This window comes from Tripterygium wilfordii, chromosome 6, assembly GCF_013401445.1.
Source record: "Tripterygium wilfordii isolate XIE 37 chromosome 6, ASM1340144v1, whole genome shotgun sequence".
NCBI classification, from domain to species: Eukaryota; Viridiplantae; Streptophyta; class Magnoliopsida; order Celastrales; family Celastraceae; genus Tripterygium; species Tripterygium wilfordii.
The window spans coordinates 9,838,814-9,865,554 of record NC_052237.1 but is presented as its reverse complement, the minus strand read 5'-3'; the positions used below and the strand labels follow the sequence as shown (position 1 = coordinate 9,865,554).

General features: G+C 36.3%; 3 protein-coding genes across 7 annotated transcripts; 2 read left to right on the top strand and 1 right to left on the bottom strand.

The window, feature by feature from the left end:
- Window positions 1–3,027: 3,027 nt before the first annotated feature.
- On the bottom strand, window positions 3,028–13,489 carry LOC120000326 (long chain acyl-CoA synthetase 9, chloroplastic-like). Of its 4 annotated transcripts, none has more exons than XM_038848352.1 (12): window positions 13,341–13,489; window positions 11,459–11,945; window positions 11,154–11,234; window positions 9,892–10,161; window positions 8,297–8,428; window positions 7,975–8,148; window positions 7,645–7,874; window positions 6,323–6,440; window positions 4,196–4,327; window positions 3,962–4,096; window positions 3,679–3,885; window positions 3,028–3,373 (listed from the first exon to the last, which is right to left on the bottom strand). In XM_038848352.1, the coding sequence occupies exons 2-12, from the start codon at window positions 11,912–11,914 to the stop codon at window positions 3,206–3,208; spliced, it is 2,103 nt and encodes a 700-aa protein (XP_038704280.1). In that variant the 5' UTR covers window positions 11,915–11,945; window positions 13,341–13,489; the 3' UTR covers window positions 3,028–3,205. The 4 variants fall into 4 exon arrangements, with proteins under 4 accessions (XP_038704280.1, XP_038704278.1, XP_038704279.1 ...); XM_038848350.1 differs by having other exon boundaries at window positions 11,459–12,023; window positions 13,341–13,487; XM_038848351.1 differs by having other exon boundaries at window positions 11,459–12,023; window positions 13,287–13,456.
- A 553-nt stretch (window positions 13,490–14,042) lies between these two features.
- LOC120000327 lies at window positions 14,043–16,544 on the top strand. 2 transcript variants are annotated; one of them, XM_038848355.1, is made up of 2 exons: window positions 14,043–14,404; window positions 15,980–16,376. In XM_038848355.1, the coding sequence occupies exons 1-2, from the start codon at window positions 14,104–14,106 to the stop codon at window positions 16,030–16,032; spliced, it is 354 nt and encodes a 117-aa protein (XP_038704283.1). In that variant the 5' UTR covers window positions 14,043–14,103; the 3' UTR covers window positions 16,033–16,376. The 2 variants fall into 2 exon arrangements, with proteins under 2 accessions (XP_038704283.1, XP_038704284.1); XM_038848356.1 differs by having other exon boundaries at window positions 14,047–14,404; window positions 15,983–16,544.
- A 4,291-nt stretch (window positions 16,545–20,835) lies between these two features.
- LOC119999528 (UDP-galactose transporter 1) lies at window positions 20,836–25,263 on the top strand. The gene is made up of 5 exons (XM_038847140.1): window positions 20,836–21,287; window positions 22,324–22,573; window positions 22,681–22,888; window positions 23,970–24,201; window positions 24,678–25,263. The coding sequence occupies exons 1-5, from the start codon at window positions 21,177–21,179 to the stop codon at window positions 24,900–24,902; spliced, it is 1,026 nt and encodes a 341-aa protein (XP_038703068.1). The 5' UTR covers window positions 20,836–21,176; the 3' UTR covers window positions 24,903–25,263.
- Window positions 25,264–26,741: the final 1,478 nt, after the last annotated feature.

Genomic DNA, 26,741 nt, shown 5'->3' with positions numbered 1-26,741 from the left:
ACCTTAAGATCGGAATAGTATGCAGCCACAGGTCGCCCTGCCTGCTTAGTTGTCATAGCTTTTCGAGACAGATCATACAAAATAGATTTATCAGCACCCTCAAAATATGTTTGAGACACAGCATCCCAAACATCATTCGCAGTGGGTAAACGAATAAAAAGATTCATTATATCGGCCTCCATAGAGCCAATAAGCCAGCCTTTTACAGTAGCATCCTCCATCATCCACTTGTTATATGTAGAGTCACTAACAGTAGGTTTCAAGGTCGTACCTTTGAGATATTCCATCTTTCCCCGTCCAGCAACGAACATAGTAACCACCTGAGACCAAAGAGTGAAATTTGAGCCATTCAGTTTGATCCCATAAGGAATAAAGGTTGGTTCTTGAGTTGGCGTCACCACAGGTGGAACTATAAGAGCACCGGATTCAGCCATGAGTTGTTTGTAATTTCTGGATGAGATTCTGGTTCAATGGTGCAATCGGCACCTGTTATGGAAGAAGCAATCGGCTTCTAGCGGATAGTCAGACCTGGTTGGAGCAGTCGGCCCCTAGTAGCTACGGTGATGGTGAGGTAGTATGTTAAGAGAACCTACTCCGATACCAACTTAATTTTAGGAGAACGAATTTTGCAATATTATTCTTCTCTCAATCGGAGGTATATATAACATGTACATATCTCTTAAACACAAGAAAAAGAAGTAAATCTTTGACTCCCTAACTAAATCTTGGGTAAATCTTCTAACACTCTATTCAACAACCAGTATATGCACATGTTCGCTCGAGAGCGAATGTCTCTGCCAGACTCTGCAACTAGCTTCGCTAGAGTGACAATTCCTCTGATCTAATTCTCAGCAGCTTCAACATTGAGCCATGTGAACAATATCACTTGGTATCTACATCTCATGCAGCTATATAAAAATTCCCTTAGATTTAAACCCAGCTGTCAAGAGCAAGGAATGTTACACTATTTGCCCACAGTTCCAAATTTGATTTGGTCTGCCCATCTCTCTATTTCTTTCTTTCTTTCTTCCTAGCTTTTCAAGGCTGTTGCACCCACACTGGTTTGTCGCAAGGTGAGCAAAGTACACGCATTCTCTGGTGGGCATATATCTTATGTGTTGGTGAGAGGGGAAGAGAATCTAATGTAACTCTATATATTTTCCAAATGAGAAAAGGGAGGATAGAGTGCATTCATTGTGTGGAACATCTATAATTAAAAAGTGATGGAAACAAACGAACTAATGCTCACATGGGAGGGGAGAAGAGGGGGTGGTACTGTTGTTGTTGTTGTTGTTTCCATATCCACTGGATTTATGTCAAGTTCACATCATTAACCAAACCTTTGTTTTTTTTTTGTGTGGATCTCCTACCCCTTACTTTCTTTTCTACTTCCTTGCAATAAACATCTCTCACAACTCTCAAAGGGATTGCCTCTGCGATAAGAGTGAATACTCGGAAGACGAAGAGCATTTGTGATGTAGGACTAGTTTTGTTATATATTTACAATAAAATCGCTTAGTAGCATTGAAAAAATGTCACATTGTCAGAATTGCACGAAATTCGACAGAGTGACTTAGATCGATGTGGTGAATAAGACTACGAGCGACGCCCCTAGTCCCACCCTATTTTTTGTAAAATTTCATTGTTTAGGGTCTTAAATGGACCGTTTTATGTTCTAGGGGTATTGTAGTAATTTTATATTTTTCACATTTTCATCCTTTTTATGATTGTAACCTGTCCTAATGGTCATCAATTTTGTTTTTGAGAAATATATTGAAAAATCTAGAAAGTTTTCTCTCAAATCTAGTGGATTTCAATGTTCTTTTGTTGATTAAATGTTGATTTGATCTTCTTTATTGTTTCAGCTTGCATTAATTTGTTAGGGGTGCCCGAGATCCCTTTAGTCAAGAATTGATATGTCTTTTTCATATTGAATTTGATATTTGTTTCAAAAAAAATACACATATTTATAATTTTTTTAAAAAATAAAAAATTACCATGTAAGAAGTGTGAACCGTCTCTTTGAAAGATTCTCATCAAGAAAATTAAAACCTCTCACAAATTAAATTCTCCTCTAATAAATTGTTGGGCCCTTGTTGAGTTACACAATGGGTTGAAAAAGAGATGGAAGTCATGAACACGTGGTCCTGAAAAAGAGCGAATTGATTGAGCATGTGGTTTAGTTTGACCTCTGTTGGAGCTTGGAATTTTTAGTCCAAAAGTGTAAAAGAAAGTTTATCAATTAATAATGTTGGAATTGAAATATGATTTTGATTTCACTTCTTATCCAAGCTTCAACGTTTTAGATAGACTTTTGCTTATGATTCAGTCTGTTTAGGGATGATAACGGATCGAGTACCCTTCCAATTATGGAATATGAAAACCGTTTTCATTTAAGGTACTCTATATCAAAACCTTTCCAAAGTCATTTAAAAAACTATTTAAATTTTCAAAACCGGAGTCGTTCCATAACCATTTACCATCAAGTACCCGTTTATCGTTTAACTTTTAATTTTTTTTAAAAAAAATTCATTAATGGTTGGATAATCGTTTCTAAATCAGCAAATCCAAACCCTAATCCACCCCAAAGTCAAACGCGAAGTCCGAATAATGCATTAAAAATAAAATAAAGTAACAAAAGCATTAATTAGCTAATACTAAGTATAATTTATCTTGTAATGCTATAGCATTTGAGCAATTCAAATTAGTGTATGAGGCAACTTTGCTCTAAAAGAAAGGGTGATCCATTTCGATACGAAAAAGACCAACAACCGACTACGGGAAAGAACTGCAGAAACTGCAGAAGAAGGTGGACGTAGGAGCTTCAAACCTAGCCTCTACTCCCCTTTTAGTAGAGCTCACGCTAAATCGTTTGAGCAATTCAAATTAATGTAACTAGAAGTGTTTTTTTTTTTTTTTTGAAACGAATGTAACTAGAAGTTTTATTAGTACGATTCTTTAAATGTATATGCTTTCATATGTTATATCATGTTATAATTTAATAAACTAGTAATATACATGTATATATAACACGTGATATTATTGAAGAAAAACAACATTTGTGAATTTTAAACAAAAAATATGTAAAATCTTAAAAAAAGGACGCACATAAAAGTAATAGAGGAAAAGACAAAAAAAAACAAGAACAAGAACAAAAACTTCCATTCCTCCAAGTAGCTAAACCTTTCATCAAAAAGCTATGAGCCTATGATGCATATAACTTGGAGAGGTCTTCAGAAAATGCCTTCCTAATGACATCTCTCTTAAGCTTGAGAGCCGCAGTTACTAGGCCAGATTCGGGAGTCCACGGGGTAGAAACCAATTTTACCTTTGCAGGGATCTCAAACTTCTCCAAGCGTGCCTTCTTAGCTTCCTGTAGATTAAGTAGAATAATAAGAAAAAATGAATCAGATTATACAAGTTACTCTGTCATGCAAAGTTTTGTTATGCTGTTGTTCTTTTCTTTTCCTTATCTAATGTATTCCCCCATTGCTTTTGTGGCAACGTAGGACTTCAGAGGGAAAGGCTGAAGATGGCTTAGGGAACAAACAGTGCATCCGCGCAAGTTGGCGAGTCTTGACCAAAAGATCAATTCCACGAGAGATACTTTAAAATTTCACGAACAGGCATAGCATATCATTCTTCCAATAAACTGTTAAAGAAATATAATTGACATACCTTGATGAGTGAAGCATGCACCTCCTTAACCGTTTCTTCTGTCTCACACAAGTCTGCAAAATCATTGAAGGCGATACCTTGCTTTGAGGCCCAATCTTCAACTGCATGCTGTGCAACCACCACAAGGGCGACAGCATAACTATTATATGGATCAGCATGCAACATGATATTGTCGACGTAAGGACTCCCGCTGAGAGCAGCTTCAACCTGAAGGGGAAACATCAGTAGCGAGCCATGAGGGAAGGTCAATGAGAAGTAAGATCTTGCCTCCGGAAGTTCTTACCTTTCCTAGGGATACATATTCTCCATGCTGAAGTTTGACTATGTCCTTCTTGCGATCAATTACCTCAAGGCAACCATCAGAATGAAAGCGACCTATGTCGCCAGTGTAGAACCATCGCATCCCTCTCTCATCAACCTGTCCACAAAAGGTTGGCAGAATTAACACCTCTCAGAACACTTTCCTTAAGGAGGCAGTCACACAGAATAGACAAGGAATAGGAATTTACAACTCTACCTTGTATACTTCCTTTGTTTTCTCTTCGTTCTTGTAATATCCAACTGTAACATTTGGACCACCAATAACTATTTCTCCACGAGGCATGGGTTTATCAGTAGTCAAATATCCACCTTCAGGCCAATCAATTAACTAAATACAGAAGAGAATGGGTTAATTAGGGCAAATTTATAAGGTATCCTCTATTACGAGATGGTGGGATTGAACAGATACTAAGTTGTTAAGAGATTATCTAAAAGCAAAGTCTTCTTTTGTTTTCTGTGGAGGAACATCATTTTTTTCTAAATAATCCTGATACTGAGGAAGCCTCACAAAAAGGGCATTGTAAAAACTCGAATGAAGCTAATAATTGAGAGTTCAAGGCTAGTGAGGAAGGAAGGATCACAGACAGACAGACAGACATGTACAAAAGAATTTGCACACATGCACTGGCGCTTGATCTACACAAGCATATTATGAGCAATGGTTCTACAATGAGGAGAACTACAAGCACACGAGTAAGATGAGGGTCAAAGTGAGTTGACAGCCAAAAGCCCAAAACAAGAACACACTAGAACATTCACCATTGCAAGGATGACACTAGGTGCTGGTACATGAACTACAATCACTATCTTCATGTTCATTGTGCAATATTGAATTCTGCACAGAACACATTCAGTATGACGTCAAAGTTAATGTCTGAAAGTTACCTTAGTCTTAATAGAAAGTTTAAAAATTAGACGCAATAACGTTTGGCCATGAGCTAAGATTAATCCAATCAGCAAAGGAGTAATGCAACAAAAAATTAATGGGAAATCAGAATGACTAATGAAAGATTTAACGATGACTGTATCAACAAAAGCATTTTATGAGCCGTTTCTTAAACATAACATGGAAACCACAAAGGAAATACGGAGAAACAAATAATGTTTCATAGGATGTCTACAATAAGCTTCAGTTAATTTTTCTTATTGTTTAGCTAGGAAATATCATAGAATGAGAAACAACAATGACCACCAACAAGCAACACAGTTGTCAGAAATACAGATAAAGAACATGTAAGATCAACAGTGAAGAGCAAACCAACATGAGAACTTAAGAAAGTCAACGACAAAAGGTTTAAGTTGCATGATTGGCACAACACTATTCATTATAGCATTAATGCATCCTGTCGACAATGATACTCATCAGGCACCAGGTAGGCCCATGTATGGAGAGTTCCTTGCCCCAAGTATTAAGCCCTTCGCAGAATCTCCTCTACGATGGATAGAAATTGATATTAATTCAACCCGTAATGTAGTGAAGAACAGATTCAAGTCTCGATACTTCAATGTCAATTCTCAGAACCTCAACAACAAAAATTTTCAGGAAATGCAATTTGAAAACATAGGCAAAAGCAGACAAACCCATGCAGCAGAAAAGCGATGGTTTACAACTAAATCAATTCCCCGGAAAAGTAATCATTCATCACGTAAAGCATTTTATGAGCCGTTTCTTAAACATAACATGGAAACCACAAAGGAAATATGGAGAAACAAATAATGTTTCATAGGATGTCTACAATAAGCTACAGTTAATTTTTCTTATTGTTTAGCTAGGAAATATCATAGAATGAGAACCAACGATGACCACCACCAAGCAACACAGTTGTCAGAAATACAGAGAAAGAACATGTAAGATCAACAGTGAAGAGCAAACCAACGTGAGAATTTAAGAAAGTCAACGACGAAAGGTTTAAGTTGCATGATTGGCACAACACTATTCATTATAGCATTAATGCATCCTGTGGACAATGATACTCATCAGGCACCAGGTAGGCCCTTGTATGGAGTGTTCCTTGCCCCAAATATTAAGCCCTTCGCAGAATCTCCTCTACGATGGATAGAAATTGATATTAGTTCAACCCGTAATGTAGTGAAGAACAGATTCAAGTCTCGATACTTCAATGTCAATTCTCAGAACCTCGACAACAAAAATTTTCAGGCAATGCAATTTGAAAACATAGGCAAAAGCAGACAAACCCATGCAGCAGAAAAGCAATGGTTTACAACTAAATCAATTCCCCGGAAAAGTAATCATTCATCACGTAAACAGACCAGAGATTTTCCATTCAAACTGAGACATAGAAGAAATTGAATCACTTCTTACCTTGACAAATGAGCAAGGAAGTGGAGCACCAACTCGGCCCACAGATAAATCGTCAAACTCAGAGAAGGTCCCACCAGCACACGTCTCTGTAAGACCATACCCTTGACCTATTGGAGCACTGTAGAAAGCCATCTGGTTAAAGCAAACAGAGTGCAAGAAAAGCAAACTGAAAAGAAATAGTGCCACATAAAATAGAGATCCATGGTAAAATAATATACAAATCTTGCATGGATGGCACAATTTTGTCTTTGCTGAATTAGTTTCACAATGACGGCGAAATTCATCTATACTGAGGCTGTGTACATATGACTAATCTTTTCCTTATATGTGTGGAGTCATTTTGTATCATTTGAATTTTGGTGCATGTGAATAATCAGAGTGTCCTAGGCTTATTTCATTCCACCATCAAAAAACCTAACCTCTAGCTTGGATGCATTTTGGTGCATCTGACCAAGGGCGGAGCCTGGAAGTCATGATGGGGTGGGCTGCCACATTTTTATTTGTTTGAAAAAATTTAGCAGGGATTCCCCCGAAATTTTTTTTAGGGCTATTTTACAACAATGCAACTTATTCATGATATATCGATGAACATTCATCTTAATGTTTAGTCTCGTAATCCAAAAGATTAACATAAATACATATTAAAATTGACGAAAATTAATTAGAGACCATGTAAGATGAAATAATATATTGATGTATATCTAGAACGCATTACATATTGTTATGTATTGTTGTTTAATTTTAGTAATAATATAATGGATAATTTTAAGGTTACTATTGTTATGTATTGTTCATTATTATTAGGCAATACGTAAAAGGAAACTTTTCAAATATCATAGTCTAAATATACAAACATATACAAACACTTGCTAAAAAATACACATACAAAATATATATACATATAAAAAGATTTATACAAACTTTATATATAAACATATATATGTATATATAAACATATATATGTATGTATATAAACATATATATATATACACATATATATAGTACTATTTTTTTATTTTTTTTTGATTGGTATTTTTTTTCCGCCATTGCATCTGACTAATTTACTTAACCCTCTGCTGTAAGCAGATATACCATTTGGATTCTTACGCATTTTAAGGATCAATTCCTTTGAAGATGAGAACATGAATGGACCAAATTTACAGAAAAAGTGCTATCAGGAAATTACCAATCAAAGACTCCTGGAATGAAAAGAACGCCTAGTTTCCATACTCTTTCAATTAAAATTGTGACAAAGTGCCAAGTTTATAGATTGAATTGAATATAAAAAGATAGGCTACAATTTGGTAAGGATGGCCACTAACCCGAGACAAATGTTGATGAATCTCTGAGTGTCACCAGAAAGAGGAGCACCTCCAGAAAGCAAAAAACGAATTTGACCTCCCAAAACTGCTCGAACTTTACTAAACACGAGAAAGTTCCACAGAAATTTTTCCAAGCCCCAGGCCCCCAACCAGCTACCATTCATAGCAGATAATCTACGATCATAGGCCAAGTAGAACAATGTTTTGGATAATCCACCCTTTGCTTCTACCTGGTTTATTGGGAGTAGTCAATATCCATGGATCTAACTTGGTTTTCATTTGTGAAAATTTCACATAATTGCATGTGCGTGCATGCAAAAAATCACTAACCTTCTTACAGACACCATCTCGAACACGATCAAGAATAGCAGGGACTGCAGTCATAACAGTTGGTCTCAATACGGTGGCATCCCCCTTTGTTCCCTTTTTTATCTTGTTTGATGTATCAGTAAGAGTCATAGGGGTTCCATATCCTATGGCACATCCAACTGCTGCCATTACACTCTAAAATGAGAAGGAGTAGAACTGATTAAACACACTGAAGAAAGACAAGTGTGGATATAAGTTCATATATTTATAAAATCATGAATGGGAGCAAGTAGTAGTTACGTGACAATTGTTTTGTAACCCAGCTACTAAATGAATGCTCTACCTCTGCAGCTAATTCAAGGATATGAGCCAATGGAAGATACGCCATGTAAATGTCCTTGCTTCCAAGGCCAGGAACAATTGTCATGACAGCAGAAACTGTAGCTAGGACATTGGCATGTGTCATCATCACCCCCTGTACAAAGTGGAGAAAACGGAAGTTACAGATATGATTTAGATGAAGATTTGAAATATAAAAAATAAGCATCATGCAAATAATTGTACTCTCTAACACTTTACAGTTCAATGTCTCAAAATAACTTGTTACACCCAGTTAAACAGACATTTTTAGGCTCACAAAGACATCATGATCCCTGATTAGTTAGTAGAACTTCAAGCATTACTTGCTCGCTCGAAATTTCCATCATAAAAAATTAAATAAATAAAAAATCACATAACTAGTACATTCTTCAATAACTAAATGCTAATATGCCAAATATCCAAACTTTAGATTACTGAAAGCACCGGCAGGACAGAAAATCTAAAAGTCTGTCCTGCATCATCTAGCTTTTGATATGAGAACACTAGATATCATAAGATCCATACATCTAAAATCTGAACACTGAGACTCAATCCTCATGTGGCCAATCTTTTGCACAAAAACTCTAACGAACCAATGAAAGAATTCTCATACTACACCTCCTGCGCAGATGTGCTGAGAAATTAGGGCAATATTGACCTTGTGGCCCCAATAGATGTCTCACATCACACTCCAACATTTCCCAAGGAATAAATGGAAAGTAAACACACTAACACTGTAGTTTCTGCAGAGTAGTTATCAATATAGCATCCGGCCTATAAGCAAACATGTCTAGATTACCAAATCAAATGCACAGAAGATTGGATAATCAAACTGACATCTTCCATAATTTTATAAAAAATAAAAAAGCAAGATGAGCACATCAGTGGATTTGGTTTTAAAGATTGATGATGAGGAGAACACAGATTCCAATCCAGTAGATTTTATAAGAAGTTAACGATTTACAGTTTGAAATGGTGTTGTACAAATGGAAGTGTCCTCCCTCAACAAAATAAGGTCGTAGGTGAAGTGGTTGGTTTAAGAATCTACTTTGGAGCATCAATATGATTACCAATATAGTCCCAGAAATAAAGAATCTAAGACGATAGAGTAAGCAAACTATAAATGTCAATTAGATAATTCTGAGCAAAACTACTATGTAGTACACCATAAGATAAACAACTCCCGTGCACAAGGCACTCGCAGTGAGCAAGGTCGGGGACACACATATGTTACCCCACATAATATGTGGAGAGACTGTTCTAGGAATTGAACAAGTGACCTCTAGGTTGCACCACTACTACCACTGGACCACATATTCGCATGTACTGCGTAGTACACTGTTTTTAGATTATGAGAAAGCACTATTTTTAACTAGTCCTTCAACCTTCAAAGAGATCCGCCCACATCTGGATATAATAAAAAGAATAAAAGTATGACCAACCGTTCATTTTTGCACTCAGGAATGGGTAGGCAACACACGACAACTAAGTTGCAAAACCTAGGCCAATTGAGCCTGCATGGCCACCTAAAAATGCTTCTTGCAGCTGAAACATAAATTTATAAGAAAGGATTCCAACCTTCGGCAAACCGGTACTTCCACTAGTGTACATTATAACTGCAATATCAGCAGAGAGGGGTAAATCAGCATCAACGGGGCTTTCTCTGCCAAGTGTCTCTACGTCAGCAAATGAAGTGATTATCCAGTTTCCAGCTCCTCCTACCGATGATGTATTGGATGTGACATCATCATCCATGCATATCACACGTTTCACTGTGTCAAGCTGCCCCCTTATGCCCTCAAGTTTTTTAAGTTCACTGTTCCCACATATCACAGTAGTAACCTCCGTCTGCATGGAGAAATGAGAATTAACTAAAATAAATGTAGAAGAAACAAAGAAAATGAGAAAACAATTTGTACCAACAAACAACTCCAGACACTCATTTTAACTCGCAATCAGTAATAAAAAAAAGTAACTAGTGAGGTACGGCAGCAAGGATGGCCTTTAGATAAAAATGGAAACAATACAAAATCTAAGCATTCAATATGGAGTAGTTCTCTCATAAATAAATTTGCAACGAGGTTTTTCTTTAGCCCAGAGATTTTAATTATGTTCTGAAATGATGAGATAATCCTATAAGTTCAACAAGATACTTCTGCATATTGAGGGCTAATGAAAATAAAATATAATGCAAATGCAATACCAAATATTATAAAATTGAGAACTTATTGCATCACTTGTAGGCTTGTAGCCAGTATATCACAAAGACTGCTCACAATAAATATATGTTGCTCGATGAGTCCAAGTCTAAAAGTCATTAAGTGTTACATTGCACGATGATGCAAAGGGACTGGTCTCTAAGCATCAAAAATAGACCCAGGGTCATAAATTTGGACATTAACATACGCAAATACTACACATAAGAATTTCCCAATTAAGAAACAATTGACTATCAAGAACAAGAGACGTTTCTTTCTCTAGTCCTTCAATGCTAAGTGGGTAAGGTAGAAAAAAGTTGAAGAAATGTCGCCATCATTTGTTTAAGAAGCTCTGGGAGAAAAAAATAAGGCTTTATTACATGATTGAAGTCCAGAATTTGGAGGGATATGTTTCTTGACCATCAAAATCAACTAAGTTCAAAGATTACAGTCCTTTTGAGTAGCTTTTGAGCGTATTGAATTTATGTTTTCACCCCATATTGGTAATTTGGTACTTCTCTTGCATGCCTCCCGCATACTAGAGTTGCAACACCTTTTTCCATTTTGTAGTAGATGTCATCCAGAAAAAGACGACTATAATGCATATGAGAGAGAAGAGAGACAGAGAGAGAGAGAGAGAACCTCATTCAGTGAATGACATAAAGCCTCCTCTCCCAAAGATGCATATATGGTAACCACGGTGATATTGCGCCTAAAGCAACCCTGATAAGAAAGACATTAGCTATATTATGCAATTACAAAAGTAATAGGAATTATTTGGCCTTGCATTTTTTTCCTAGAAAGCTGATGAATTAGAAAATAAAAACATAAAATTCCACAGCATTAATGAATTCAATAGGTTCAGATTCAATTCTATATACTGCAAAAAGTGCTTCAGAAAGAATTATTGGATATACAAATGTATGTAATCCTTTATGCTTAGGCACCTGCAATGCAATGAACCATTCTTCTCTTGTATCAGCAAAAATTGCTGCCCGTTCTTCCCTTTTATGACCAAGTTGAGCTAATCCAGAAGAAAAATTGCACACTGATACAAACGCTTCCCCATAGGTTAGCCACTCATAGTCTCCCAAATGAAGCTTCTCGAAGGACCTTCCATCCGCACTCACTTCAAGCTCCCTTGTAATCAACTTCCGAGTTCCAAGCAAGTATTTATTTCCATGCTGCTTGCATGACTGCTCAAACAGTTCAGCAAGAGTAGAGATACCTTCCCATGCTGTTGCCACAGGGGACGTGAATCGAGAGTTTCGAATTGCATACCCAGGTTCCCCACCAACATCAGCTACATCAGCCGGTACTCCCCGTTTCTTTTCATTCTTAGAATTCCGAAAAAGAAGAGTAATTACAAGAGGTACAAGAACACCCACAATGTAGGCACTCATCTCCAGACAAAATAAAACCACAAATACAATCCTGAAAACAAAAGAGAGTCAAGCCTTTTACAACAATCTACAGGAAGCCCAGCTGTAAATTAGTACTTTTCTTTCTTTCCTGTATCACAGAATGTAACAGAATTAAGTATAAAAGGATTCACAAATATATAATCAGATAGAATGAGGAGTACACATAAATGTCATGGCTTACAGACCCTACAAACAGGTAATACCTTAACACAATTGCAATTGTGAAAACTTGGTTCAAATAGCAAGTACATAAGACATTGATGTTGGCATCCAGAGTATAAAATCAAAATCATTCACAAATGACATTGTCATTTTTCGAGCTATTCGTGAATAAACTACAGAGAAGTACCATGTAACAACAAGATGGACATCATCAATACTTTCACTCTCTATTTTTCTATCATCTGCAAAGTCCCTAAACAGTCAAGCTGATTTTTGGGAAGAAAACGTCACTTGTTCATCACTAATAAAGTAATAGGACATAAGTTGCAAGAGAAACAATTGCTTCACTTTTCAATTTTCTGCTAAAAGAAGATGACTAGTTGCAAGAAACTAACTCAAACTAAGGCAAGTGGGTAGTCCATATCTGCCCCTTCCATTGCCAGACAACATCATATGTACTTTCAACGATAAAAAAACTTTTCAAGTACAATTTCTTTGCCTAGAAACTGATCTTATTTAGACATACTTTACAAGAAACCATAAACCTTCAAGACAGTTGGCTGCAAGACAAGAAGTGAGGGATATGAAAATCAATCGTCTGGCACCAATTACAAGGAGGAAGTGATACAAACAAAAATGACAGACCTACAGTAACAATCTAGCCATTACAAGTAGGCCATATAGCATTCAACATGATAGACTTGCAGCAATTCAATTACCCACTTTCAGAAAATGTGAAGAATCGACTGCCATCATTCAGAAGAGCTCAGTTTCTCTCTTTTTATATTTTTTAGTTAAAATTTAAATATGGACATTGTATCTTTTCATCATAATTATACAAAAATTAAAAGAAAAAAAAAAGTTCAGCGGATGAGTATGAACTTTCCCTTACAATAACAATGACAAATAGAAGGCAAACATATCCAATCCAAGTCCTCTAATCACAAATGAGGTGATAAAAAAAATCCAGCATCGATCCTCCCAACATTATAAGAACGGATACACCTAAGAATTAGCATCAGCTTCAACAACAGAAACTAGAGTTCTAGTGAGTTTTCTTGAACATGAGTTTCACACATTCAGACAGTCAAATCAATCAAAGTGAAAACGAATTACAAGTAGCTAGCACACAAACACATTTCAAGAGAACCGATTACAGGATCCAGTGATAAGCTTTAGAGAATCAAACCTGTATGAAAAGAGTAATCTGAGAACAGAAACAATTTCAGATGGTCAGAATTACCAAGAAATGGATTAGATACAGAGAGACAGTAGGATCGAAACGAAACGACGGCGGAGAAACCGAGAGGGGAGGAGTTGGAGTCTCAGGAAGTAGTCCGCTTGTACCTCAATGGTATTGCTGTTATTTTTGTTTTCTTTCAAAATATTCATTTCTTTTTCTTTTGTCTTTTTTGTTTGGGTTTGTTGTGGTTGCCAAATGTGTGGAAGTCCAAGAGGACTAGTCAATGCTACTTCTACAACCGCACACGTAGAGATTCTAGAAGCATATAGGCGTCACAAATTTTTGTTGGTCCGGATGAACGAATTTGTCTGACTTAAATTAAACCAATTTTTGTCCGGTTTAAAACAAGGTTGGGGTCTAAACACTATAATTTTGTCCAATTTATTTGTCCGGATCATAATCCGGATTAGGTTATTGTCGTTATTGTCTGATTTAGTTGTCCGAGTTTAAACCAATATGGGTTAGGTCGATTAACTACGTTCGAAATCCAATTCGAATTAAGATTCGGACATGTAAATATTTCATAAACATGTGTTATTGTCCGACCTCGAACCGATATGGAATCAAATTTTTACCACCCCTAGAACTAGAACCATACACGTGGAGCCCGTAATTTTTAGCCCAAATGCCGAAAGGGGTTTCAGAACATTTGGGCTTTATTTATTATGGGCCGAAGCCCGCTACAATCTGGAAGAGCTTTCACCTAAAGACACCCCCCACTGCAAGAAGCCAAAACCTCGAGTTCAGTCCGGCGGGCGAAGAAATGGAGTTCGCCAGCAGAGTGGTAAACCTTGCAGGGAGGGCGGCCAACAACAATACAGTGATCGACGTGTTCCTGGTAGGCTCCTTTGCTGGACTAATGGTTAGATCGGCGAACCAGCAAAAGAAAGTCGAAGCTCTCGAGGCCGAGAAGGACTCTCTGGTCAAATCCATCAAGGCCATGAAGAAGACCATGTGGGACTGGAAGCAGCAGCTCTTCGCTGAAGCCACCGCGGAATCCGCCTTGGTCCCTCTCGCCAGACTCAGGGCCATCTATGGTGAAGTCCCAGCTGCTCCACAAATTGGTACTCTACTCTCTCCTCCATCTCTATATATGCGATTGGGGTTTTGCGGTTTTCCCTCTGCTGTTTGGAAGTTAGTCGTTCTTGGCTTTTGAAAAATAAATTGATATGAATTTAGAGTATCAGCTACCGGTTAATAGCTTAAATGATTAGTATTCTGGAGAAAGAAATTTGTATGTATTGCTTGCAAGGTGTATATGCTTGTGAAATGATTATTGATTGGTAGAATTTGATAACTAGGCCTTGCTGCTGTTCTTTCTAAATTCAAAAATAAAAGAAAAGGTAAGAGAAGACAGAAATTATAGTTTAGGTGGTTATCTTTTGGTTATAATTCATTGGAAGTGTTGGGGTATTTGGTGGCATTTTGGAAACTTGCTCCTTTTTGTAAAAGGAACATTCACAAGCAATCCAGATTTGCAAGCCTAGATGAAAGACAGTTTTACCGGTCTGGTATCTTTATGTCTTAGGACATGAATGAAGAAAGGTTGTTATTCAACAATAAGTTGTTTGTCCATATGTTTGAAAACAATAGATTTTTAGAATCTAGCTTCATTGGTCTACCAGACAAGATGCTTACTGATTTTGTTTCTCTGTGTATGGGAGAATATGTAGCTTCATTTGCTTATGCTGTACAATTGCATTAGCTTCTACACTCTACAGGGGTGAATTTTAGGTTTTGACATGAATCTCATTTGGACAAGTGAGATGATGTGTGTGGATGAGAAGAATGGTGAGAGATGAAGAAAAAGAATACCTACCGTATAACTAGAGCCATTATCAATCACTTTGAGATGTGTGGCAATGGGCAAGTAGTGAACCTTTTACCTTTGTACTTAGTTACCAAATTTTTTATTTTGCTTTCTTGGAAAAGAACCCAAAAGATGCTTTATTTTAGTTTGTGGTTGTACCACCTTTCCATGGAAGATTTTCTGAGATAATACCTTTCCAATGCTGATATAGAAAAGTACGTACAAGAACTGATGAAGGAAAAAGTTTTAAGGTAGCATACAAATATGCAATACACAATCATGAAGTATAATCAGCCTTTGGAGTGTTGGTTTGAGATGACAAACGTGTAGTCAAAGAAAAAATGTAGTTTTTGTTCACATGAAGGTGGTCATAGACGAAAAATTAATGACTTTCAAAATTACATAGCATTAATGCAGGAAATGGGAAATTACTTAAGAGGAAAAAGAAAAGGGAAAACAGTGGATACGGCCCTGTAAGAGTGGCAGGGTCTGGGAAGGGTTAGGGCCTGGGATTTTATCTTGTTCTTAAATTATCCTTTTAAGTTGAGGTTGTTAATATTTTTCAATCTTAATTTGTGTTCTAAACTCTTTTATGTAGACTCATAGACATAATATTTACAATGACATCAACATACACATGTCTCCACTTTTCCACTGTAACTAATGTTGTATATGTTTGAAGGGAATGTGTTACCATTAGAAAACATATTCTGCTAACTAATTCTATCCAGTTGGCTGTGGGAAAGAATTTATGTGCATGTTTGTGTATGTTGTTCCATTTTTGTGGATCATCTGATCTCTAATTTCCTGTACCCTGTCGGTTTTTCAGTAGATGCTGCTGATGAAAATGCGAAATCACCAGCCTCCAAGTTGGTAATCTGAATTTTTTTTCCCAGTGATTGAAGGGGCAAGTATTCTGCAAGTTTGGGTGAGATTCCATTTGAGACGTAAAGTATGTCACTGCATCACTTTTTATCAGCATGTAAATCAGAATTCAGACAAGGGGTAGAGTCATTCATCTCGATCCATCTATTGGGAAGAAGAAAAAACCATTAGCCTTTTGGGTTTTGTTTGAGGGAACTCGAACCCTGTGATTTGATTAGGAATTCTGTTAAACTGTCATTGTATGGGAAAGAAAATGAGCAGAAGCTTTGTTTAGTAAAATACTTTGAACATTGTTCATGTATTAGATTATGAGCTCGTCCCTGGTTCACTTAACTAAGAAATTATGTAAGGCCTTACACAGGTCTCTCTTCGCCCATTTTGGGTGCGTTTGGCAGTTTGTGCACGTGCCAAATGTACTGTTTTGGCTTGAACGCATCGTGTTCATTTGGCCTAGCAGTGCATTACAGTGTCACTGCACCGCAGTGAATTCAAAGTTGAAGTTGCTTTCACATCCTATGCAATGCGGTTGATCGTATTTTTTGCTTGAAAACAAAAGATTTGTTTCCTCTATTAATTTTATTATTTCATTTATATTTTTAAAAAATAAATTCATCAAATATTAATTGATATCAATAGAAAATATTCAATTTTACCCTATCTCACCAGAGCATGTGTTTTTAGTGTTGTGACAAATACCTTTTGTTATCGCAATTTATCTCACCACACCACGGTTTCGGATTTCGCCTCATCTCATCGCAAATGTCAAAAACACACTCTCTCAAACGGACTTAAAAGTTGCAGCTGACTTATACTTCAAGAGTTAAAGTTCTGATACATCGGTTAGATTAGTTCCTCTGGAGTAGTATATACGTTTCCACTACAACACACTTTTTTGCCTGGATGTAATACTCTGGGTAGTGTGTTGTAGTATAGCATTATATCTACTTTAGTTGTATCTCAAAAAAACAAATGTAGCTCACGTGAGAATGTGAGTGGAGTGTGTGTGTTGGTTCGATAGTGGTTGAAGTACTGTTGTCTACCTCCTGTGTACTCCCACATCGGTTAGATTAGTTCCTCTGGAGTAGTATATACGTTTCCACTACAACACACTTTTTTGCCTGGATGTAATACTCTGGGTAGTGTGTTGTAGTATAGCATTATATCTACTTTAGTTGTATCTCAAAAAACAAATGTAGCTCACGTGAGAATGTGAGTGGAGTGTGTGTGTTGGTTCGATAGTGGTTGAAGTACTGTTGTCTACCTCCTGTGTACTCCCACATCGGTTAGATTAGTTCCTCTGGAGTAGTATATACGTTTCCACTACAACACACTTTTTTGCCTGGATGTAATACTCTGGGTAGTGTGTTGTAGTATAGCATTATATCTACTTTAGTTGTATCTCAAAAAAAAAAGTTCTGATACAAAATTGGGCTTTCCCACATATGGGACGACTATTGCACTCTGGATTGATTCTTTCTACTCTTGGGGCTGGACATTGCAATAATACTTTAGAAAAGTAATTTGAAGTCATTTGCTGATCTATATAACTTGGGAGTAATCAACGCCATGATCCTTGTAGCCTTGGGTGTTAGAGAGACAGAGTAATTATTGTGAGAAATCTGATGGGTTGGACAAACGAGTTTTCAAAGAATTGGATTCAATACTGTAATCCTGGGACTCTGGTGTACCGTCATTTTCGGCTTGCAATTTGCAAATCAACAGACTCCTTATTATTCGGGGGAAATTTTCAATCAATTGCTGCATTATATCTATGATAGATTATGTTAACATATATATAACTTCAGTTCATAACCATCAGCAATGCGTTAACAACGCGTTTTTTGGAGAAAAACATCTCGTAATAACTATACAATTAATCGTGTTTCTCTAGAACACTATTGGGATGGGGTGACCTCCTGGAAAGGCAAAACCGTGCAAGCTCGATATATGCATGGGAATCGAATAATCAAAAGCGGACAATATTGTTAATGTATATTGAGCTGGAAATTCTAATAGATAAGGTTTTATGTATTAGATAAACTCATCCGACTCGTACAACAGCCACAGCATGAGTAAACAGGTTAAGAGTTAGTGATGAATCTCTCTGGGCCAAAACTGTATGGACTCGGAAGATCTTGAGTTTGATACCCACTCAGAGCAATACTTTCATGGCCACGCGTTAGGCTTTAACTCAAACTTATCATGTCGTCAGTTGGAAAACTTCTGTACGCGTAGATCTAAGGGCCTTGTTTAGTTTTACATCGAATGTTCAAAACGCTAACTATTAAAGAAAAAGGCGTGACCTGGTTGGCTGAGATTGAATACTATCCGTTGGGAGAACTAGAACTCAAAAGTATGAATTTATCCCCCCCCCCCACCCAAAACTCAATTCGTTTTTCTTCTTTGGTCATTTTCCTCAACAATAATTTGATTGCAACATAGCCCAACTTTTACTGATTCTTTCAGTTTTCATTGTCAACTTGAGTGCCTGCAATGGAATCTTCACAACACTAATGATGAGGAGCTATGAAGTAAGACAAAGTGAGACGGCAAACAATCAATTGTTGCCAAACTTTACCACAGTTTTGAGCCTTTCAAGCCTATATTCTTAAACCCCATTGATTGTGATATGCTTTGTCCATTTGTTTCCACATATTAACTTTAATAAAATACAAAATCTATAGAAATAAATATTGATTAATCTCAATTGATTGTCATTTAGGATGTTATAATTTTAAAAAAAATTCAGAGTGATGAGAAGAAGAAGGTTCGGAATTTAAGAAGAAGATGAGAATTTTTTAACATAATCCATTCCGCTTGAGATATTGTCAACTCTAGATCCAAGATCCACACGATTTTATCATTTAAAGGGGTTCTCGAATGTTTGAGATTGGATTCCATCTTATAAACCACTTCATCTCAAACGAAATATGATCGGGGTGAGATTTTTAGTGGACTTTTTTTTTATAATTTTACACAAACCAACTTTAACAATCTCCATAAACTTAGAATTTCATACAAGAAAATGTAGTTGGCCTATTTTTACAATAATGGTCCAATTGATCAATAGCTAACCCTAACCCCATGTGAGATGCCACATTAAATTTCCCCCAATATAGGTGACATTATTGGATAATAACTTCAATACACACATTTTTACTTTCAATTGCTTCAATCAAACGTTTGCAAATTCCAATGCTATATATATATATATATCTTGTTTTATACACCTCCATATGTGACTTTATTTTTTGGAAGTTTTATGATGCTTTGTTTAATTGTTTCAGGAAGACTACCGTAATTGATTCGCAATAATCTACATTTTTTTTTTCAATTTTTAAATGACTGTTTTCTACATCGCATCTTCAAAAAATAAACATAAATTTGTGTAAATTTTTTTTTAAAAAAAAACATATATATGAAATGGGTTTTTTTAAAGCATTTTGGCATATCATTACCACTAAATAGTATATGCGGATTTTTTTCCCCTTAATATAGGGAAACTCAAAACCAATTGTCTTAATTAATGGTCACTCTCACAATATAAATAAAATTAGGTACCTCCAACCTATAATACATTAATAATAATTCTCTTTTTTTGTTAATAATATATTTTTATCGTTGACTCATAAAATATGATATAGATTAATTTTATGGGCATATATATATATATATATATATATCACAAAAGATTTGTCAATTTTCAACTTAGTCACCGAATGTTCAAACATTCTAATTTGAGAGTCTAAAGTTAAAAAATGTTTTAATATGCACACACGAACATATTTTTCACTGTTCAGGTAGATTTTTTACATTGATTTTTATGCAAGTTTACTATCCGAATAATGAGAAATCTGCCCATGTGTGTAAATTGAAACAATTTTCAACTTTTGATTACCAAATTGGAATGTTTGAAAATTCAGTGATTGAGTTATACCTGGTTAACTATTTCAGTGGTAAAAATTGCATGGCCCTTACATATACGAGTTATGTGTGTGTGCGCGCAAGGGAGTGAATTTTGTAATATTTACTTTTCATAGAGAAGGGAAAACAAAGAAAATAAAAATGTTCAAACTCTAAAAAACAAAACATATATTTATTTTAGAGTAATGATACACACACTCATATTTTACCCTAAAATATATTTGACATATGAAATAATCATTATTATAAACATACATATTAAAACTATTATTATACGTACATGATATAAATTCTAAACAGTTGAGAAATCATCGTAATTAATTACTTAATTGAGACTTTTGAAGAGTTATATCTTAATCTTACCACTATAAATACACATTAAACATCCTAATAATGGTCCGTAATAAATACTAATTTATAAAAACCACCCCTCTTGTAAAGTCTAAAAAGTCCTACTGTAACTCGCACGGTTTTGGTTTAATTTATTCTGTTGTTAAGTGGGAAGTAGAAAATTTCTTTGTGCATGAGAGTGAGGGTCCGAATTTAGACCTATATATCATATGTTAAATAATAAACTTGTATGTTATCGTTCTTGGTTACATAAAAAATCACTAAAACTAAATATTTTATATTTATTAAGTGAGAAACGTTATGATATTAAATAAATGACGCAAAAGTATTTTAGAGTATAAAAAAATTATATCCGAATTTATATTTTTAATTTTAAAAATTAAGTAGGATAGTGTTCATTTGTGATGAATCATTAACTATTAATTTTAAGAGAAAATATAATTTAATTTAATTGAAGTTATTTTTTGTGAGAATATAACAGAGAGAAGGGTCAATGCCAGGGACTTTCTTTGCCTACAAAAAGCGAACATAAAATTTTCATGGCATCATAGAGAGAGAGAGAGAGAGAGAGAGAGAGAGAGACGTTTAGGATTACCAAGACCATCACATGTAAGAAGAGTTGCCTCCACCGTTACACCCTCCCTCACGTCTGTGCTCTCCTTCAAATTAGGACGTTTTTGTGTCTTCAATTCTGTTCGGTGGCCCAGCTTTCCTTCAACTCTCTCTCTTTCTTTGTTTTGTTTCCTTTTCGGAGTTTTAACAGAAAGGGAAAGAAGAAAAAGTGTGGAAGTTGTGAAATTGAGGTGAGTTGGAGGTCTGTCTGATCTGGGTCTTTGGTGATTTGGATTCTTGCGGGGGAAAGAGAGATGGAGGAGAGTGTATTGTGTCAGTGGACCGTGTTCAGATCCCTACTCGCGATTCTCCAATGGTGGGCTTTCAATGTTACTGTGATTGTCATGAACAAATGGATCTTTCAGGTCTGTAATTTGCGTCGCTGCTCTTTCTTGTTTGTTCTAATCTGTCTTTTCCGTTGGTCTTGGTTGATGGCGTTGCTTAATTTTGATGTACTTTTCCTTCTTTGTTGATATTGTTCGATGGGTCTGTTTGGTTTTGCTATGAATCTGAATTTTCTGCTGATTTTATTCAATGGGGTACTTTAATTTTGCTATTTTCGCTCGTGAACTGTTGGCTATTTTGCTTCTTTTGTTTGAGTTGTTGCCGTGCATGCAAGTGAACCAGGTTTTTTTTGGACAAGTTGGGAAATCTTGCAATCTTATTTTGGCCGATTATCTGTCAATTTTGTTCTGCTTGTGTGACAAGTAGATTTAATTTACAGTAGGGATCTTTTGGATAAGCTTGATGATATGATGTCTGATATTTTGTAATGAGGTTTTATCCTTTCATCATACTTCTACTCATTAAATAAGATCAATGTGATAGATCAGTTTTCCCAAAAGGAAACTAAAAAGGCCAATGGTAAATAGGATTACAAATTTAAGATGTTAAAATTTCCTGATAATATTGTGCTGTTCCTAACTTTCCTCTGTTTTTTCAAGTCTGTAGTATGTACAAACAGTTTTTATATGACCATGAATTGCCAATTGCTATGCTGCCTTAAGTTGGCATTTCTCCACTCTTTTGTGCTTCTCCATGGGTCTACTCTCCATGTAAACTTTGTGTGTATATACATTATCAGTGGGTAGGTATATATACTCCTTTTGACCAAAAATTTTATGGGTCTCGATATCAGATAGTATAGCTCATATTTTGTAGTAGGAATATGGGAAACGTTAGTTTCCTAATATTCCAAGCTGCTGCTTTTCACTTCGGTTTTATTTTGTTTTCAAGCCAACTTATTACCTGTCGAGCATTCCCAAAAACTAGTTATTGATTAATATGTTCAGTTTCATCCATTTTGAAGTCCCAACATTTAGTAGGTGAGGGATTTCCTAGTATCTATGGGTCATATCTGAGTTGGGATTAAAACAGTTAATTCTCCTATTTTTTTCACAGAAATTGGATTTCAAATTTCCTCTATCAGTATCATGTGTTCACTTCATATGTTCGTCGATTGGAGCATATTTGGTAATCAAGGTTCTGAAGCTCAAACCGCTGATATCAGTTGATCCTGAAGATCGATGGCGAAGGATTTTTCCCATGTCGTTTGTATTTTGTATCAACATAGTGTTGGGGAATGTGAGCTTACGTTACATTCCTGTTTCCTTTATGCAAACAATAAAGTCATTCACTCCCGCAACTACAGGTTTGACTCAAAATTCACTAACATTTTGTTATTCCGTCTATGCCTTCCACTCATTTTATTTGTAAGATTATGTCCTAATTGCGTATTGTCTCAACAAATTTGGACAGTGTTTCTGCAGTGGCTGGTATGGAGAAAATACTTTGACTGGCGAATTTGGGCTTCTTTAGTGCCTATTGTTGGAGGGATACTGTTCACATCTATGACGGAGCTTAGCTTTAATATTTTTGGATTTTGTGCAGCCTTGTTTGGTTGTTTGGCCACTTCAACAAAGACTATCCTGGCAGAATCTCTGTTGCATGGATATAAATTTGACAGGTATTCTCTTCACTTTTGCTCACTTTCCTCTTCAGCTAATATTTCTTCCTTTCTTTCCATTCTATGATCTCTTAAGTTTCTACGAAAAACCCTCTGCATGAAGCTCTTTTGTGTGGTTAGTTTTTGCTTGTTTAAGAATGTTGCTCAAGAAAAAAAAAACCTTTGTTTGATTTGTCTAATTTTTCTATTAAAAATAGTTATTCTCAATTTTAGGAGTTGAAGGCTACCCACCTAGGCATGATTGAAAGCCCTGCATACAGAACCTAAATATTTAGTTCCTTTGTCCATATAAGGAGGAACTCTTCTTGACGTGCTCTGAGTTGTATTCAGTACCATGCCTGGTCTGGCATTAACAATGAAACTGTTTTGTCCTGATAGTAAATGCAACATGTGTTTTGTTTGAAAAAGGCCGTCCAAAAAGTGCCAAATTCTGCTGCTTATTATCATTACACTATTTGTGGCTGATTAGTGTGTGAATTTTCATGCCCCCGAGTACCTCTTGTGTCTTGAATCTTCATTCAATGTCATATTGCTCTAGTAGCCACAGGCCCACCGCATGGTAGTTCGTTAGCACAACTTCTTTTGACATGATCCATGGGCGCTCTTCCGCACCCTTCCTCTCTTCTTCATCCCTTTATGCAATATTCTATTGCATCATAATATCATATATTACTTTCTTATATTGATATTTGTAGCAATTTCATAATAGGTTATTTGTCTTTAAACATGACATGGGCTACCATTGCAAGTACGCATACTTTTTTTAGCTATCTCAACACATATCCCTACCTTAGGCACGGTAGGTAAATGCATAAAGTGTCTAGGGTTTGATTTTATATACGTTTAGCAGTTTAAACTTGAAAGATAAGTGGGTATAGGAAGATGACAAGTCGGCAGTTCACTTTTGGTGTTTGATGCAATTGAACATGGTTACCTAGTTTATATTTGATTGGATTTAAAATGGTAAACCACTAATTGTACATCCTGTTTTGAGTCTTTTGACATGCATGTGAAATTTTTTTGTGCAACTTTTGCTGCATGACTCGATCTGACATTATATTCAATTTGGTTCTCTCTTTAGCATAAATACGGTGTACTACATGGCACCTTTCGCCACCTTGATTTTGGGAATACCTGCTATGCTGCTTGAAGGCAACGGGATTATAGAGTGGCTTAACACCCACCAGTCTGTCGGCTCCTCCCTCTTCATTATTTTTGCCTCTGGCGTACTGGCCTTCTGTCTCAACTTCTCCATCTTTTACGTGATTCACTCCACAACAGCCGTCACTTTTAATGTTGCTGGGAACCTCAAGGTGAGACTTATAAGTGAATTTTGACTTTTTGCACTTCTGTTCTGTTTGTACTTTATTATAATTTCTCACATCGCTACTCTTGTAATTGGTTTTAATTAATTGCTTAAACGTTATGAATTTCAGTACTCGTTTACTGATGCATTCACAAAACTAGTTACGAGTTTCAGTACTTGTAATTGGTTTTCTCTACTGGGTTTATTTTCATAAAATGGGCATATCACATTTGCCTTCAAACTGGCAGTCCTTTATACTGGCTTCTGACTGTTGTATGATGACATAAAACTGAAACTTACCCAGGTTGCCCGTACTCCAAATGTTTCTTAGCAACTATTTTTTTCCCCCTTCCTTTTACCTCCTTATCATCTCATGGAATGGATGACATTCCATTGGATACATATAATCAAAAGTAATCTCATTATTCCCAAACACCCATGCTCGACCACTTTGATTGATGTTGTGAATTTGACTTTGTACAGGTTGCAGTTGCTGTTTTGGTTTCGTGGCTGATATTCCGCAACCCGATTTCGGGTATGAATGCTGTTGGATGTGCTATTACACTTATAGGATGTACATTCTATGGATATGTGAGGCACCTGCTCTCCCAACAGCCACCAGGAACTCCTCGAACACCACGGACGCCTAGGAATCGGGTGGAGTTACTTCCCCTTGTAAATAATGAAAAGTTAGATGATAAAGTCTGATTAAGAGGCCCTTTCATGAGAGGTTGTTGCCTGTTGGTGGTTAGAGAGACAGAGAGAGAGAGTCTAAGAGAGGACAGACATTGAAAAGGACACATTACAAAATTGATGTAGATCATTCAATTTTTTTTTTTTAACATAAGCCTTTTGTATTTCTTGCTCATATTGGAAAATACCATCCAGAAGAGTCTTCTGTTATGAGGGTGCAATACTTTCTTCGGGTGATCATGAGTAGCTGACAAGTTTCTGGTATACGCCCCTTCTTTTCTGTGGTGAGAAATAGAAAAGCGGTATTTTAGTTTTTTGTTGCCCTTGTAGTTGATACTCTTAATACACTTATACCTAGCAATCCCTTTTGATATAATGGTGGATTGTTTTGGGTTGTTTAGTTTAAACCATTGAATTTTGTCAATGCAGTGGAGAATGGAGATGACGTGTTGAGGTTCAGGTCCATAGCAAGGTCACATGAGTTCATGGGTTTGTGATGGACAGCACATTATAGAGTTAGATTTAACCCGTTGAGACATATGACAGTCAAGACAGACTGTAGAGGGCTTGTTCTTTTTATTTTTCAAAGCTTGTATTATGAGTGGGCGGGGTCCAATTCCCAAGACTATCTCGCCCTATACCCCCACCTGTAGCTTGGTTCAGCGTAGTCCAAACAGCACCATCAATAATGACCTTAATCCAACCATCCTCCGGAGGAATCCATCTAACCAATTTTCTCGTTACATGAAACTTCTGACTTTGAGCAAAGTAATGTGTTGGTGCTAAGTCTAAGTAGACAAAACTGTGCAGGACAATATGGACTGATCCAAACCAAACAATTCTCGATTTTAATGTACAATTCTCTATAAGATGACAATTTTTGTGCACTTTTAAGGTCACAAAAAAGTGAGAGAAAAGCTGTCTTATGGGGTTATTATATTGTGTTCTTTTTAAAATCTTGATGTGCAAGTTAAAAGTTACGGGAATCTATACATAAAAGTTAGAACAATCAATCTCTTAAATCTTAATGGTCAGTTTTGGATGGTGATGGAAGGGATTCTTTGTACTATACCCCCCCACCCTCGTATTCTTTTTGAATAATTTTATATATTGGGGGAATTTTTCAAATCCCACCCCAAAAAGATGGAATGGAAATCTTTAACACCACATTGACCGGTCTTTAAATCTACGACTATGAAAGGAGTGAGGTGGAGGGTGGTATGATATATGGTAGGATTTGGAACTCTCCAACTCATATAAAAGGGGACCTCCACCTCTAGGTAAACGATTTCAAACCCTGCACTCTTGGTTGTTACTTGGGAGAGAGAGTTCCAAGCACCAAGCATTCTCCCACTGATAGCATCGCAAATTGACTTGAGCATTAGAGAGGTCCCTCGAGAACAAACTCGGGACCACCCTTAGCTCAGGGGAATCGAGCATCCAGGGGCGGCCCTGGGCCTGGGCGAGCTGGGCCCTCGCCCAGGGCCCCCAATTTTTTAGGGCCCCAAATTTTGAAATTTTTAGTTATAGCTTTATAGGATAGTTTATTTTAAAACCAATCCCAGCCTATTTCAAAGCCCATAAATATTACTTATAAAGCCCAAAAGGAATTGAGAATTAAAACAAACTAATAAAAGTAGGGGCTCAACCCAATTAGAAAGTAAGAAAGATCACTTTAGGTTTTAGACTTTAGAAGTTAGACCAATCCATAAAGAAATTAAGAAAAAAAATCAAAAGACTCTTCAAAAATCAAAAGACTTTTTGAAGTGTGACATTTTTTAATTTTTATGATATTGATGGAAGAGATTTAGCTTTAGAATTCAAAGTTTTGTGTAACATTTTACCTAAAGAAAT